This window comes from Bubalus bubalis, chromosome 11 (assembly GCF_019923935.1).
Source record: "Bubalus bubalis isolate 160015118507 breed Murrah chromosome 11, NDDB_SH_1, whole genome shotgun sequence".
Lineage (NCBI taxonomy): Eukaryota > Metazoa > Chordata > Mammalia > Artiodactyla > Bovidae > Bubalus > Bubalus bubalis.
Window position 1 is genome coordinate 77,158,638 of NC_059167.1, and position 14,026 is coordinate 77,172,663.

Below are 14,026 nucleotides of genomic sequence, written 5' to 3' on the forward strand. Positions count from 1 at the left end.
AAAGAATGTCAGGAGACCAAGGGAAAAGTCAATTCTTCTAAGAAAAACTATTGTTGCATCAAAATAGTGATTCCCTGGATGCTGTGTGTTACCAATTAGTCTTCTGAAGGACAACAAAGGGGAAATTGCACTTATTCACAGGGCAAAGCATTTTACCTGGAGGATTCTTAGGAGAAAGGGGTATTGACCCCATAAAAAGTAGTCAAGAATTCTCTGAGCAGCCCTGGGATTCCAAATACTCCCCCATCAATATCACGTACCTGAGAAGTCCAAGATTCTAGACAAAGGCACAGTCCCCACTGCAGCAAGCAGAGGGCTGGAAAGGACCTCAGAATGTCTGATTTAAGGGACAACTATTTTAAATGACATTTTAAAATTTTTCTAGTTAAAGAAGTAACATACATTCAATAAAGAAATGTGAGAAAATTTGGAAAAATCTGAAATCTACTCAGCTGTAATCTCACCAACCAAAAGGCAAATGTGTGGTGTGTTCTGCTTTTGCACTCATTATAAAAAGAATTTTTCCACTCCCGTATGGTTTCCCCTAGGGTGGACTTCATAGCACTATAGTCTGTCATCCTACATTGGTCCCATCACTTGTTTAACCTTTCTCCTACTGCTGAGTATTTCAGTTACTTTCTCTTCTCAGGACAGCAGCCTGACAGCTCACGGCTGTTTGAAATGTTGCCCTCAGAGGTGGTGGCCTTTCCTGATGAGCTCCCTCAAGTGCACCTGATGAGAAAGGTAGGGACTTGTTCTCCTTGAAGTTCTTGATTTTTGTTTCAGTTTAGAGTGTTAACAACACACCTCACTGCTGGTGAAACAAAAATACATGCTTTTCTAACCTAAGTCTCTTATTTACCAACCCATGGAGGGAGATTTGGGCTAGACTCAATGACTGCTGGCATTTCAGACAAAACCCTGAGAGGGCAGGATGAATAGAGCAAAAGAACCCTGGACTTACTATGTGCTTGCTGACTTCAGCTACTCTCAATTTCATTTTTCTAAAACTTTTCTCAAGGTGTTGTTCAATCGCTTGGTCGTGTCCGACTCCTTGTGACCCCATGGACTGCAGAACTCCAGGTTTCCCTGTCCTTCACTGTCTCCCAGAGTTTGCTCAAACTCATGTCCATTGAATCGGTGATGCTATCCAATCATCTCATCCTCTGTCATCCCCTTTTCCTCCTGCCTTTAATCTTTCCTAGCAGGGGGTCTCTGCCAGTGAGTCAGCTCTTTGTATCAGGTGACCAAAGTATTGGAGTTTCAGCTTCAGCATCAGTCCTTCCAATGAATATTCAGGATTGATTTCCTTTAGAATTGACTGCTTTGATTTCCTTGCAGTCCAAGGGACTCTCAAGAGTCTTCTCCAGCACCACAATTTGAAAGCATCAGTTCTTCAGTGTTCAGCCTTCTTTACAGTCCAACTCTCACATCCATACATAACTACTGGAAAAACCACAGCTTTGACTATATGGACCCTTGTCAGCAAAATGATGTCTCTGCTTTTTAATATGTTGTCTAGGTTTGTCATAGTTTTTCTTCCAAGGAAGAAGCATCTTTTAATTTCATGGCTGCAGTCACCATCTGCAAGGATTTTTCAGCCCAAGAAAATAAAATCTGTCACTGTTTCCATTGTTTCCCCATCTATTTGCCATGGAGTGATGGGACTGGATGCCATGATCATAGATTTTTGAATGTTGAGTTTTAAGCCAGCTTTTTTACTCTGCTCTTTCACTTTCATCAAGAGGTTCTTAGTTCCTCTTCATTTTCTGCCATAAGGGTGGTGTCATCTGCATATCAGAGGTTGTTGATATTTCTCCCTGCAATCTTGATTCCAACTTGTACTTCATCTAGCCTGGCATTTCACATGATCTACTCTGCATGTATAACAAGCAGGGTGACAATATATAGCCTTGATATACTCCTTTCCCAATATGGAACGAGTCTGTTGTTCCATGTCCGGTTCTAACTGTTGTTTCTTGACCTGCGTGCAGGTTTCTCTGAAGACAGGTAAGGTGGTCTGGTATTCCCATCTCTTTCAAGAATTTTCCAAGGTTTGTTTTGGTCCACACAGTCAAAGGCTTTAGCATAGTCAATGAAGCAGAAGTAGATATTTTTCTGGAATTCCCTTGCTTTCCCTATGATTCAGCTTAACCATCTGGAAGTTCTCAGTTCACTTGCTATTGAAGCCAGCATGGAGAATTTTGACCATTTGCTACTTTGCTAGCATGTGAAATGAGTGCAATTGTATGCCCTTCTTTGGAACCGTAATGAAAACTGACCTTTTCCAGTCCTGTGGTCACTGCTGAGTTTGAGTGCAGCACTTTAACAGCATCATCTTTTAGGATTTGAAATAGCTCAGCTGGAATTCTATCACCTCCATTAGCTTTGCTCGTAGTGATGCTCCCTAAAGCCCACTTGACTTTGCACTCCAGGATGTCTGGCTCTAGGACAGTGACCACACTACCATGGTTATCCCAGTCATTAAGACCTTTTTTGTATAGTTCTTCTGTGTATTCTTGCCACCTCTTCTTAATCTTTTCTGCTTCTGTTAGGTCCATACCATTTCTGTCCTTTATTGTGCCCATGCTTTGCATGAAATGTTCCCTTGATATCTCTAATTTTCTTAAAGAGATCTCTGGTCTTTCCAATTCTATTGTTTTCTTCTATTTCTTTGCACTGTTCACTTAAGAAGGCTCTCATCTCTTCTTGTTGTTCTTCAGAACTCTGCATTCAGATGGGTATCTTTCCTTTTCTTCTCTGCCTTTCGCTTCCCTTCTTTTCTCAGGTATTGGTAAGGCCTCCTCGGACAACTATTTTGACTTTTTGCGTTTCTTTTTTTTGAGGATGTTTTTGATCACTGCCTCCTGTACAATGTTACAACCTCTGTCCATAGTTCTTCAGGCACTCTATCTATCAGATCTAATCCCTTGAATCTCTTTGTCCTTTCCACTGTATAATCTCAAGGGATTTGATTTAAATCATATCTGAATGTCCTAGTGGTTTCCCCTGTTTTCTTCAATTTAAGTCTGAATTTTGCAATAAGGAGTTCATGATCTGAGCTATCGTCAGCTCCCAGTGAGCATACTACAAAATGGATGACTGTTTCAGAGTTTACTACTACCTTTTTTTTTTTAATGGTCTTTATTTTCACTTTCTGCCAGATTCCAGAGATGTCAGCACAGCTTGACTCAGTGGGTGGTGTCCCCTAATGTAGAGACATTCTTATAGGGCACATCCCTCCCATAAGTACTCCTTGTGTTATTTTTCTCTGATTGGTGAGTCACTGCTCTAAGTCACTCACATCCCATCACCTTGCTTCCTTTAGGTTAGTGACAGGGAGCAGAGGATATTAACTCAGTTCCCTTTAAGGAATCTGGTGAACCCAGGCTGTGGTCCCCAGTTGATGAAACAACTGAGTAACAAAAGAAAGTGACAATGATGGGACATAGCAAAGAATATTTAACATATGGATAATAGGAATTTCTGAAGGTGAAACATATGCCAAGATGGAAGCCAATACTAAAACTATAATTCAGTAAAACAACTGAAAGTTTAAAAAAAGGTTTGTGAGTGCAAAATGAAAGTGAATACACTATAAGTGAGAATATCGATGTAAAATGACCAATACCAAGACATAGTTTAGTGAAATGACAAAATTAATGAAAAAGAAAAAAACCATTTGGGCAGCTAGAAATAAATGTGACCTATATAGAAAAAAAAAATTTTAGTCAAGGAAAAAATTTTAAAGCAAGAATTTTATTTATTTTAAGAATTTGTTTTTAATTTGGAGGCAGTTTTACTGTTTGACATTTATTAGAAGGGTTAAAAAAAAAACTATGTTTTCAGAGCTTCTGTTTTAGAAAATAAACTTACTCTTTTATGGAGAACAAAACCCAGTATTTTAGAATTATAACTCAAAACTTTCAAAGTTATTTCCATGGCCTATTCCCATGAGTTAACATATACTGTGATGTAATTACAATTTCCAGTGTTCTTCATTTCTGTGTAGGTTCCTGTTTCCACCTGGTATCATTTTTCCCCTGCCTTAAGGACTTCCTTCAGGCAATGAATTCTTTTAGCTTTTGTATGTTTAAGAAAGTCTTTGTTTAGTAAGTCTAATAAATGACAGCTCTCAAAAGCTTTATCCATTTTAAAAGGTATAAATAAATGTCAGAATAGAAATAAGATGTAAATACAGATGCTACAAATATTTTTTTTAAAAAGAATATGAAGAAATTTGTGCCAATATACTTAAGTATTTTCAATGAAATGGATAAATTCCTAGAGGAAAAAACAACTTGTCAAATATTATCTCAAGAAAAGCTAGAGATATCACTTTTATGTGAAATCCTAAAAATAAGACAAATGAAGGTATATGCAAAACCAAAACAGACTCACAGATATAGAACACAAATCTGTGGTTACTGAAGGTGAAAGAGAAGAAGGGTAAGGACAATTTATGGGTATGGGATTAACAGACACCAACTATTATGTATAAAATAGGTAAGCAACAAGGATATAGTGTACAGCACAGGGAATTATAGCCTTTATCTTGTAATAACCTATAACACAGTATAATCTGAAAACATACTGAATGACTATTCTGTACACCTGAAACTAATATTGTCAATCAACTATACCTCAATTTTAAAAAAGAAGAACTAGAAAACTCAGCATGTCTGTAGTCATTAAAGAAATTGAAATAGAAGTTTAAAATAGTATTAAAGGGACTTCCCTCGTGGTCCAGTGGCTACTATTTGGCCTTCCAATACAGGGGACGTGGGTTTGATCCCTGGCTGGGGAACTAACATCCCACATGCTGTTGAGCAATCAAACCTGCGTGCTGCAACCAAGACCCAATGCAGTCTAAATAAATAAATAAAGTTTAAAAAATAAATAAATAAATAAAATAAAATAGTATTAAAGAAAATATCAGGGCCAGATGGCCTTTAAATTTTATAAACAATAAAATAACATATAATTCCAATTATAGAAAATAGAGAAAGAAGGGGTATTCCTCGCTTCTGAAGGTGAACACAGAATCTGGACACCAAAACCAAACAAGATAGTACCGAAAATTTTTCTGACCAATTTCATTCATGAATATAAATTTTTTTAAAGACTTAACTTTAAATATTAGCAAGTTAAATTCTGTTGAAAACATTTTTATAGCAAGTATTTAAGTAAGGAAGGTCACAATAGACTATCACACCACTACAGATCCTGACTTCAGGGAAAAATATGAAAAATAAGAGTATCCAGTTTTGTCACCATGATCCCATGAGGGTAAAATCCCCACATCAGTTTACACTGTGAGCACCCACCCAGTCAGTACATGGATGGCTGCCTAGAGTCAAGTGTCCTCCTTTGATGCAAAACCCTGTTGCCATTTTGATGGAGTCTCAGAGAACATGGTCACCTATCGCTGCTCTTTCTAATGGGTAGAAACACTTCCTTCAGAAGGGGATTGTGTGTGTGTGTGCGCACACATATATATATATATGATGGGCTTCCCTGGTGGCTCAGTGGTAAAGAATTCGCCTGCCAATGCAGGAGACACAGGAGACACAGGTTCAATCCCTGGGTTGGGAAGATCCCCTGGAGAAGGAAATGGCAACCTGCTTCAGTCGTCTTGCCTGGGAAATTCCATGGATAGAAGAGCCAAGCTGGCTACAGTCCACAGGGTCACAAAAGAGTCAGACAACTCAGTGACTAAACAACAGCAATGCATATAAAATACATATATATATATGTATCCATTATATATAAAAATATAATTATATATAATGAAATATATATACAATGGGTTCCAAGAAAGACATAGACTTTTTTCCCAAGGCAGCCCCACTGCAAAGCTTATAACTCAGGTATTCTGTACAGATCTTCCTTTATGCCTGTGGCACTAGAATATTAAGTACTAAGAAGCACAAGAGCAGGAAAGTTATGGTTAACTCATAAGTCTCTGGGGGTTTTTGAAAGTTAGTTTGTATTAATATTTATGCTGGCTGAATTTTCTATTTAATCACCTGTAATCCTCCATTCCTATGTGGGTAACCAAGAAACTTCCAACCCGTCTCTCCCTGTCTTGAGAGAAACCCAGAAAGAAGCCTTGGTCTCTGCTTGACCCCAGCACAATATACAGGCTAGACGTACTTCTTTCCTGATATATCATGTGAAATGCAGGGCTGGATGAAGCACAAGCTGGAGTCAAGATTGCCAGGAGAAATATCAGTAACCTCAAATATGCAGATGACACCACCCTTCTGGCAGAAAGCGAAGAACTAAAAAGCCTCTTGATGAAAGTGAAAAAGGAGAGTGAAAAAGTTGGCTTAAAAATCAACATTCAGAAAACTAAGATCATGGCATCCACCTCCATCACTTCATGGCAAATAGATGGGGAAACAATGGAAACGGTGACTCTTTTTTTTTTTTGGCTCCAAAATCACTGCAGATGTTGACTGCAGCCATGAAATTAAAAGACAGTTGCTCCTCTGAAGAAAAGCTATGACCAATCTGCTGCTGCTGCTGCTAAGTAGCTTCAGTCTTGTCCGACTCTGTATGACCCCATAATCGGCAGCCCACCCGGCTCCCCTGTCCCTGGGATTCTCAAGGCAAGAACACTGGAGTGGGTTGCCATTTCCTTCTCCAATGCATAAGAGTGAAAAGTGAAAGTGAAGTCGCTCAGTAGTGTCCGACTCTCAGTGATCCCATGGACTGTAGCCCACTAGGCTCCTCCCTCCATGGGATTTTCCAGGCAAGAGTACTGGAGTGGGGTGCCATTGCCTTCTCCGTGACCAACCTAGACAGCATATTAAAAAGCAGAGACATTACATTGCCAACAAAGGTCCATCTAGTCAAAGCTATGGTTTTTTTCAGTAGTCATGTATGGATGTGAGAGTTGGAAAGCTGAGCACCGAAGAATCGATATTTTTGAACTGTGGTGTTGGAGAAGACTCTTGACAGTCCCTTGAACTGCCAGGAGATCCAACAAGTCTATCCTAAAGGAAATTAGTCCTGAGTACTCATTGGAGGACTAATGCTGAAGCTGAAACTCCAATACTTTGGCCACCTGATACAAAGAACTGACTCATTTGAAAAGACCCTGATGCTGGGAAAGATTGAAGGTGGGAGGAGAAGGGGACAACAGAGAATGAGATGGTTGGATGGCATCACCGACGGGATGGACATAAGTTTTAGTAAGTTCCAGGAGTTGGTGATGACCAGGGAAGCCTGGCCTGCTGCAGTCCATGGGGTCGCAAAGAGTCCGACACGACTGAGCGACTGAACTGATTAACTGACCCCGGGACTGGGGTGGCTCGGCACCCTTGCGGGCCAGTTGAGGCGGCCGAGGCCACCGGCAGGAGACGCCGAAGGGACCGCGCGGTGTGCAGTCGCCCGGCTCGGCCACCTCTCCTCCAGGCAGCGGCTTCTTCACGGGCTGTGTCCCGCGCATCAGCTATTTGTTTCTGTAAAGGAAGCGGAGTAGTCCCGAATCCCCCCGCAGGAATCCATTGGGAAGAAAGGAGCTGAAGGCCCGGCAGGAGGACCCTGCGAGTCGGGCAACTAGGGGCTGCTCTTGGCCGGCGCCATCGGGAGTTCCTTTTAGAGTTGCCTGTGAGCAAGTCAGCCCAGCCAGCCGGGCTTGTGTAGCCGCTCCGTGGCAGCAAGGCTTTTCCAGGGTAGATGCCTTTTATGAGCTAAAAGGGCTTACTCCCTGCGACCTCCGTCCGCCCCAACTCTCCCCACCCGCATCTTGTGCTACACCCAAAAACCTACACCATGGGGAGACTTTTCTGGTGGTCCAGTGGTTAAGACTCCGCTCCCAATACCGGGGCTCAGCTTCCATTTTTGCTGAGATAAATAAGATCCCACATGCCCTGCGGACCCCCTGCCGCTCAGTCAAGAAGAAAAACAAGGGTCGGGTGTGGAGTGAGGGTTTGGGGAGAGGCTAGGGGAGAGAGATTCTCGTGACTGGGAAAAATAAGGGATCCTCAGGCAAGAGAAACATTTACAGGGAAGACTTTGGCAGAGCCTCAAAGCTCCGGAGGTGTAGAGTGCAATCGGCTTCCCATGTCAGAGCTGGGAGGAACCTAGCTATCCAGGTGAACAGGGGCCCCGTTCTTACAGCCCACACAGATGGGCCTGATGGAGTCCTTCTTTTGGTAGTGGCAGTAGGGCGGCCGGGCTCCTGCCTTGGCAAAGCAGTCTGTGACGCTGACGTCCTGAGAGCTGTTGTGGCAGCTCAGCAAGGAGCCGCTGCTGGTACAGGGCACAGCTGGAGTTGTGCAGAAATCTGCTATGGTGGCCAGATCCTCGTGAATGAAGGTGTTGATCTGCTTGCATCTACCCCTGTGGATCAGCCACCGTCGCCTCATCATCACATCGCAGTATCGGTGCTGTCCCCCAGGAACCCATGACCTGGGGTTATCTATGTGCCGTCTTGAGAAGGACAGGCCTGAAGCGAAGACAGTTAGCTCCAGCAGGAGGAGGAGGAGAAGGGTCCACGTCAGATTCATGTTCCCTGTGAAAGCAGGTCAAGGAAGGCTGGGGTCAAGGAGCAGGCTATGGTCCCTTTCCCTCAAGATAACTATTTCTAAGAACTCTTGGCCCAAACACTTAATGTTCCTGATGGCCCCTGTTGTTTTATAGTCACTAAGTGTCCAACTCTTTTGTAACCCCCGTGGACTATATAGCCCTCCAGGTTCCTCTTTTTATGGGATTGTCCAAGCAAGAATACTGGAGTGGATTGCCAGGGGAATCTTCACAACCCAGGGATCAAACCTGCATCTCTTGCATTGTAGACAGGCCCCTAGCTATGCTTACTCTTGTACTCACAGAAATTACTGTTCTCACATCCCCTTTCCACTTCACTGCCGCCCCCCCACCCCACCCCCACTTCTTTTCTCTGAGAAAGTGATGAGGAGAGAAGAGAAGGACTTGCCAAGAAAGAAGGTGCCTTTCACCCACTCACGCCTTAATGGGTCTAACTCTCTGGTGATTTTTCTCCTTACTCGAGTAGTTAACCTAAAGATATATCTCTGAAGTGTTTGCATATATCAGCCTCCTGATTCCACAGCTTATGAATGAAGCAGGTGTTTCTGCCAAATCTTCCCTCCAGTGGGTGAGCTTGAAGGGTAATTGACAATCTATATGCCTTGCATCTTAGAAAATATTTCTACTTTCTTAAATTACTTATGCCTGTTTTAAATTTTGTTTAAAAGAAAGTGGGTGTGCTCAGTTCTAAGAAAGTGAACTTCATGTTTCCCTCTCCTAGTCCTCTGCCTCATGGAGGCAGAATAAAGACTCTGGCTTCTCTATGTGTAAGGAGTAAGGACTGGGTGTCAGGTTCCTGTTTCTGGGTCTAATATGCCGATTCCTTTCTTGAATACCTGAGAGTCTCAGGGCAGGGCTTTTGCAGAGCAGATGACATCCATGGAGACAGATATGTCCCTCTCAGCGGTGGATATTCCTAGCAGAAATGGAACCTTCATTGCCTTCCCTCTTTCCTCTAATCCTATAGGAATTATATTATGGACATTTTCTTCCCAGACCATAAGGGGAAGGCCATTTGGAAAACTCTCAGATCTGTCAATGATCTTAAACAGACTGCTTCATGGGACTCATTTCATGTTTACTATTTCACACCCAGAATCTTTATCAGCATCACACAGGGTACCTATGACATCACTACAAATATGAAGAAAGAAACCTGTAGTTTGGTGCCTGTCTTTCACAAACTTGCTCTTGGAGGCAGGCCAATCACCCCATCCTACTCATCTCTAAAGTGAAGATTATAGACTAGAGATCTCTTTCAGTTCAGTCATTTTCTGTCTTTCAAGCCCTAATAAAGCATTGCTTGTATGTATGAGTCCATGTGTGATTTTCTGTGTACCCTATGGCTTATGCATGTTCAGGTAGGGAGAAATATTTTGTTTGCAAATTGAGTTTCCCTTTGTGATTTGTTAATCCAATTAAATCTAATTTTTCTGAAAAACACTTGTTAGTGAATTTAGGCAAAAAAAATTTTCAATCACTTTTATGTTAAGATTATATTGTTTTTCTCTCCACAATTTAAATTTTTGTGAATGTTCTTATTGTGTGAGAAGTTTTCTGAGACTTGGGTCTGCATTTCAGTAAGGGAAGGAAAGAAATCAATATACACACCTTCCAGAACTCCAAAATCAGCTAGGCTAGCAGACCTGCTAATGAGGGTGGGGGAGGGGCAGCTGCAAGTTGTAGCTGTAAGATTTCATAGATCTTACATTGATAGGTCTCCTTGGTAGATAAGCCTCAAAAGCCTTTTGTCTATTTCAGCAACAAGGCAAGAGCTGATAACAGCAGTCAGGAAATTGAGTTGTAATATCATAACTAGATTTCAATATCCTTTAACTTCTGCTTGATCATTAGCCAAGAAAAGAGGAACTGTCTCTTTTTTAACTTTACTATCCTTAGCTATTCTTGTTTAATTCACACAATAGTTCTGACAAGTATGTTATTATTTACAGAGTTCACAATTTCCTGTGTTCATGGCCCTGCATAACTGGCCTTATGGCTTAAAGTAGCCCACCCTCTGGTGTGTTCCACGTGGCCAAGTGTCAATAGTACGTAGAACATATCACTTCTCAGAAGCAGTATAGATCTGATTCAAATCAAGATCCTTTACCTGACCACAACTTTTTTTTTTTTAATTTATTTGGTGGTGCCAGCTCTTAGTTTTGGCACCCGGGATCTAGTTCCCTTACTAGGAATCGAACCAGGGCCCCACTGGGAGTGTGGACTCTTGCCACTGGACCACTAGCAAAGTCCCTGACCCTAACTTTCTGAAGAGGGTATGTGGCAGGCCTCAGGACAAAGAAAGGTTTATAAATTTATTCTCCATGAAAAAACGTGTCTTCACGTTGAGGGGAAAAGGTCCCTTTGAAGTGTTACACTAACCCAGTTCTCTGAAAACAACCAAGAGGAAAAAGCACACTACCTAAAATTAGTAGTTGTGATTAGTGGCACCCTGCTTATTTAACTTCTATGCAGAGTACATCATGAGAAACAGGCTGGAAAAAGCACAAGCTGGAATCAAGATTGCCGGAAGAAATATCAATAACCTCAGATATGCAGATGACACCACCCTTATGGCAGAAAGTGAAGAAGAACTAAAGAGCCTCCTGATGAAAGTGAAACAGGAAAGTGAAAAAGTTGGCTTAAAGCTCAACATTCAGAAAACTAAGATCATGGCATCCAGTCCCATCACTTCGTGGCAAATAGATGGGGAAACAGTGGAAACAATGGCTGACTTTATTTTGGGGGGCTCCAAAATCACTGCAGATGGTGATTGCAGCCATGAAATTAAAAGACACTTACTCCTTGAAAGGAAAGTTATGACCAACCTAGACAGCATATTAAAAAGCAGAGACATTACTTTATCAACAAAGGTCCGTCTAGTCAAGGTTATGGTTTTTCCAGTAATTATGTATGGATGTGAGAGTTAGACTATAAAGAAAGCTGAGTGCCAAAGAATTGATGCTTTTGAACTGTGGTGTTGGAGAAGACTCTTGAGAGTCCCTTGGACTTCAAGGAGATCCAACCAGTCCCTCCCAAAGGAAATTAGTCCTGGGTTCATTGGAGGGACTGATGCTGAAGCTGAAACTCCAGTACTTTGGCCACCTGATGCGAAGAGCTGACTCATTTGAAAAGACCCTGATACTGGGAAAGATTAAGGGCAGGAGGAGAGGGGGACGACAGAGGATGAGATGGTTGGATGGCATCACCGACTCAACGGACATGAGTTTGGGTAAACTCCAGGAGTTGTGATGGACAGAGGGGCCTGGGGTGCTGTGGTTCATGGGGTCACAAAGAGTCAGACATTACTGAGTGACTGAACTGACTGACTGACTGATTAGTGGCAGTTACTGAGCTATATGCAGACTCACCAACTAAAATTTATGCGAAGAGATTTAGTGTAAGGTAAAGGTGCACAAGTGGAAAACTGTGGACAGACCAATCAGGAAAATCATAGAAGTGTACTCCAAGTACAATTTTAAAGGTGGGGAGTGTGGTTGCAAATCAGTCATGATATTGTGTGAGTTGCCTCTCAGGACACTTGTAGCAAGCGTGATGGGCAGTATCTGAGTGAACAGGATGTGATCAGTAGGTAAGAGAGTGAGTGAAAACCCTCGAACTATTGCCACCTTCACCAAAGTCAGGGACTATTCCTCTCTAGTTGATCCCTTGTGGTGTAAGAGACTCAGTGCACCAACATCTCCCGATTCTTAAAGATAACACAGGAATGCGGATTTTTATGTGAATTATCCCAATTTGAAGAGTGAATATCTAAAACCCAGTATTAACTGTAAAATTGTATATGCCGATCCAGAGCAGAATTTTGAGCCAGCTGCATCCCCTGTGACCACAGTGTATGATTTTTAGTTCATATTATAGACATTTAAGTACAGGTCCCTCTACCCAGGGTGGTTGTCAGCATCACAGAAGGGCTAAACTACATTTAATTCATTTTGACATCCTCATCTCTCATGAAAATTCTTTTCACAAAATATACATGGAAAAAAACACTTGTTTCCTGATAAAAGATATTAATGCATTTTAGGCAGAATGGGATTTCTGGCAGAATCCTATTAGCACTGCACTGAGTCCTATCTGGGTCACCATTATGTCAATGTTTACTTAAAGACATCAATGGTAAAATAATTGCATTTCTAGATGACAGAAATATAGAAAGGCAGTAAAAAAAAATAACGTGGATTAATTTTCATGGCAGACTGTACAGTACCATTTAAGGACGTAATCTAGTTTTCTAACTTAGAGGTTAGACCAGAGATTTAACATCTCTTACCTGAAGGCTCTTCATACCTTAATACACTTTCCCTGTCTGTACAATGTCCCACACCATCTTCTTAGTCTAGAATGCTCATTTATTCCCTAAAGTCTCTAAACTCTACTTATCCTTATAACCCTGCTCAAATGGACATTTCTTCTGGAAACCTTCCTATCCCTTTGTCTGCAGTGCCCCTCAAAAAATGTCTTCACACAATGTTTTTACCTCTATCACACTGTAATAAAATCATGGGTGTACCATAATTTTTCTCTGCTTCTCTGAGGACCAAGAGTATGTTTCATGCATCAAGTTATATGCTATGACTTCCATAGTTCCAGGAAGGCAATGTCATATCCACTAATGCTCATTTTATAAATTAAAAAAGTTTTTTCCTGTTAACAATGAGAAATGAAATGTACTAGAAAGATAAATGGTGGCTCTAAGGCAGACTGTTTTGTAGAAAATATCACAGATTAAAAAGAATGCAAGAATTGAAGTTCTAGCTTGGAATCCCCTCTATAATACTAAATGTTCATTCTCTGGTAGATCTTACAGACTTTCTTTTAGGTGTTTAAGGTTATGCTACTTCACAGGAAGTGAGAGCAAAAATCAGGCCAGGGTAAAAACAAAAGAAAGTGAATTCAGTGCATGGGAAGCAGGGGAAAAAAAAAAAAAAGACAACAAGAACAGAAACTCATAGATGCAAACTAATTGCTTATAGGATTTTGTGCAATGAGAAATTCAGAGCTCAAGTTTCCAGCACAGACAGGTGAAGAGATAAAGAACATTTGGGTGAGAGGGAACTGGGACGATTACTAAAAATTAAACAGAGACCTGAGTTCCTATTGTGCAAACAAGCCTCCCTGACCCTTATTTGTTGAGTACTGGGCCTGCCTTTATGTACTTTAGTCTTTCAATGTGTTGCCCCCAACCTGAGTTATAAAATCTAAGGCCATTCTGCAGCCAGTGATACTTTTTATCTGAAAGTCCAGACCCCGTGGCAGAGCTGTGCCCTGCACAGGATGCCTAGAATTAGGTTTCCTACAAGAGAAGCAGCAGTGGTGTGTCCCTGGGGACACACAGATTGGCAAATGATGAAACAAAGAGACTCAGTGCATGAGTGGGCCCTGTGCCAGTCTGCGGGTTTCTTCATGCCCTAGACTCAGAACCCTCGTGCTTCTGCTGGCCCCACCCACA

At 41.7% G+C, this 14,026-nt stretch overlaps 1 protein-coding gene across 1 annotated transcript; it reads right to left on the bottom strand.

Annotated features, from left to right (window-relative positions):
• Positions 1 to 8,093: 8,093 nt before the first annotated feature.
• LOC102406069 (ribonuclease 4) lies at positions 8,094 to 8,519 on the bottom strand. The gene has a single exon (XM_006062103.3). The coding sequence runs from the start codon at positions 8,517 to 8,519 to the stop codon at positions 8,094 to 8,096; it is 426 nt and encodes a 141-aa protein (XP_006062165.1).
• Between the last annotated feature and the right edge of the window lie 5,507 nt (positions 8,520 to 14,026).

Bases quoted from the DNA above. Each gene is read 5' to 3' on its own strand.
- LOC102406069 (XM_006062103.3), bottom strand. From the start codon at position 8,519: ATGAATCTGACGTGGACCCTTCTCCTCCTCCTCCTGCTGGAGCTAACT.